The sequence below is a fragment of the Ostrea edulis genome, chromosome 8, assembly GCF_947568905.1.
Source record: "Ostrea edulis chromosome 8, xbOstEdul1.1, whole genome shotgun sequence".
Classification (NCBI taxonomy): Eukaryota; Metazoa; Mollusca; class Bivalvia; order Ostreida; family Ostreidae; genus Ostrea; species Ostrea edulis.
Window position 1 is genome coordinate 981,661 of NC_079171.1, and position 2,876 is coordinate 984,536.

General features: G+C 38.9%; 1 protein-coding gene across 1 annotated transcript; it reads left to right on the forward strand.

Annotated features, from left to right (window-relative positions):
• Positions 1–968: 968 nt before the first annotated feature.
• On the forward strand, positions 969–2,238 carry LOC130049358 (uncharacterized). The gene is made up of 2 exons (XM_056146810.1): positions 969–978; positions 1,123–2,238. The coding sequence occupies exons 1-2, from the start codon at positions 969–971 to the stop codon at positions 2,199–2,201; spliced, it is 1,089 nt and encodes a 362-aa protein (XP_056002785.1). The 3' UTR covers positions 2,202–2,238.
• The last annotated feature ends 638 nt before the right edge of the window (positions 2,239–2,876 follow it).

Below are 2,876 nucleotides of genomic sequence, written 5' to 3' on the forward strand. Positions count from 1 at the left end.
TAGTGATTTCTAAGAGAGTGATCCACAGTTCCTCTATGTCTCAGCCGGCTCAATAGGGACTACATTTTCTGCTACCCATAAATTGTGTACATCCTGTCAAAATATTATCATTTAATGACATTACTAATCTACAACTCAAACAACCTGTTACCAAAGCTGTAAGATCACTAGGAATAGCATTTGCAGAAAGCAGTAGCATGGATACCTCTGTAGTGTTAAATGGAGAAGGGGAGTTGGTATATGATTTTTCATTTGACCATGTTCACAATTTCCAGTTCAGTTTTACTATGTAGGTATTAATTATTGTGCCAACATCACATTTACTCCTTGATAATTGGATACAAAACAAAATCGTAGCAAAAAGAGCTTTAACATGTATCTTGTGTTTGAGAAAGTATGTATCCGAGTTGAAAAACTAACAACTCAACGTTATGCCTAGGAGGAATAAGCATCCTCTGTCTACCGGTCACACCCGCGTGATCCCTATACCCTGATCAGATATAATCGTAGCTTTCCTTATTTGTTTTCTTCTCAGTAAAATGGAAATTTTCTTCTGAATAGGACAAGATATCCTCTCGTTACTTTTTTCCTCTGAAATCTAAGAAATAGATCAGGATCAGTGTGGTAAATACTAGTTATCAGATAAAATGTGAATTCTGAGGAAAGGTATAACAGATCAGATAAAAGTAATCTTTGTTGCTTGTATGGGATTGATCACTGTTCGTTATCCTCACCTTGATAACTTATTCATAAGCAACATCAATGTATGTTGATAAATTACTGGTAAACAACATCAATGTATGTTGATAACTTACTGGTAAAACAACATCAATATGTGTCGATAACTTACTGGTAAACAACATCAACGTATGTTGATAACTTACTGGTAAAACAACATCAATATGTGTCGATAATTTATTGGTAAACAACATCAATATGTGTCGATAACTTATAGCTAAACAACATCAATGAGTGTCGGTAACTTACTGGTTAAACAACACCAATGTGTGCTGATAACTTACTGGTAAATAACATAGATATATGTCGATAACTTACTGGTAAAACAACATGAATCTATATCGATAACGTTAAATCAAATATAAGTTTGTTTCCCTCTTCCAGATAATCCTGGTATTTCATTTCACCAGAATGCCGATAGAAAAATAACTTTCCCTGACAAAAAGCGAAGATCAGCCAAGCTAGAGGTAGAATATCCAGCGGTCACGTATTGTCTTTGGTGGAAGCTGCGCATGAACGAGTACGTGACCTTCAGTGTTCTTCCACTCAAGTACAAAGAAGATGATCTGTCAACATATCACGTGGTACTTGGTGTCAGCCAATTAGGGCCAGCACAACTCCGAGGACGGGACCCGGAAAGTTTCAAGGCGGATTTCCGGGCACCTCTACCGTATCGTTGGAAAGTAATAAATCGATTTGACAAAGACGTGTGCTGTGGAGAACTCCGTGTTGAGGTGTACCCAAAGGGCCGGATTCATGCATTCCATTCAGGTGGATTTGAAACAGAAATGGATTTGGATCAGGAAATGAGATCTTCGCAATATCTAATTGTTCTTCGCTTGCTTCGAACAGAGGTTAGAATAAAAGACTTGGTGGTGGAGGAGACGCATTATGACTACGCGGTACAGTCCTTTCGGAAGGCCTCTAAGAGGTACAACACTGATGCACTTTGTGTAGACGTGATTGGCAATGATGCCCCTAGTAACGGTGATCAACAGAACAAACAGGATTTAAGGCGAATGAAGAGCAGAAGTTTTCCAATGGCGCTTCCAACGCAAATGGAGAGGGATGATAGAAGTTCTTTGACTCTTAATCAACCAGCCGAAAATTACTATGATGACATCGCATTAGGCAGTCCTCTGCACTCAAAGGACATCGACTTCCCAAACGTTACACCGCATATTAACGCAGTGTACTGTGACGTCATAGGAGATGGCGTTGCAGAGAGTAGCGAACTTAATGGAGAGACGACGTCAGGAAAAGCTGACTGTCATTACCACGAAGGAGATTTTGAGAAAAATGCAAATTCAAAGCAAACGAAAAAGAATAACAAATCACCTCACATGATTAAAAAACCTGTCTCAACGCTTTTGGGTAAAGTGCAAGGAATTAAGAATGTATTTGTGAAGAGAGCAGAACATCCGTATGATGAGATCGATGATGACGAAATAAAACAATCGTAAAACTAAGAACATTTTTGGAAATACGCTCATATCAGCTCTCTCCAATGACGAGGACGTCGTTGAAAACACGTATTGGGAAGTGAAAGAGATACCAAGAAGCGAGAAAGAAAACCAAGCGGAAGTAACATCATCCTCTGAAAAAAATGATATTGGATCTGTAAAATCAACCTCAAATTCTAGTGAAAGTGCTGTACCGTTCATAAAAGTATCTGGCATGGAGCAAATAACCGCCTCAGGAATTACTAGAATACGCGAGCAACTGGGGACATACCAAAAACAGGGAACTCAACAATTCACTGGTAAAAGTGAAAGTGAAACCAAACATAATAGTCATGATTCATCCATGGAAGAAGAGCATTCGGGAAACAAAGTAAATGTTAAGCTATTGATTCAAAAAATTGCGGGAAACGAAAATGAGGCTGCAAAAATCCACAGCTGTGCAATACGTGAGAAAAAGACAAGAGCCCCATTACTTCACACCAGTCCGTCAGCACCACTTCTCGTCATGAGATCAAAATCTGACGAGATTCTCGGACTTTCACGCTCTATCTCGGATAATCCTACTGTACTTCAAAACCAAATTGACGCTCAGTTACCAAAAAAAAAAAAAAAAAAAAAAAACACAGTGAGAGTACTTCAGATATACCGCATGCCAAGAAGGAATCGGGAGTGCTG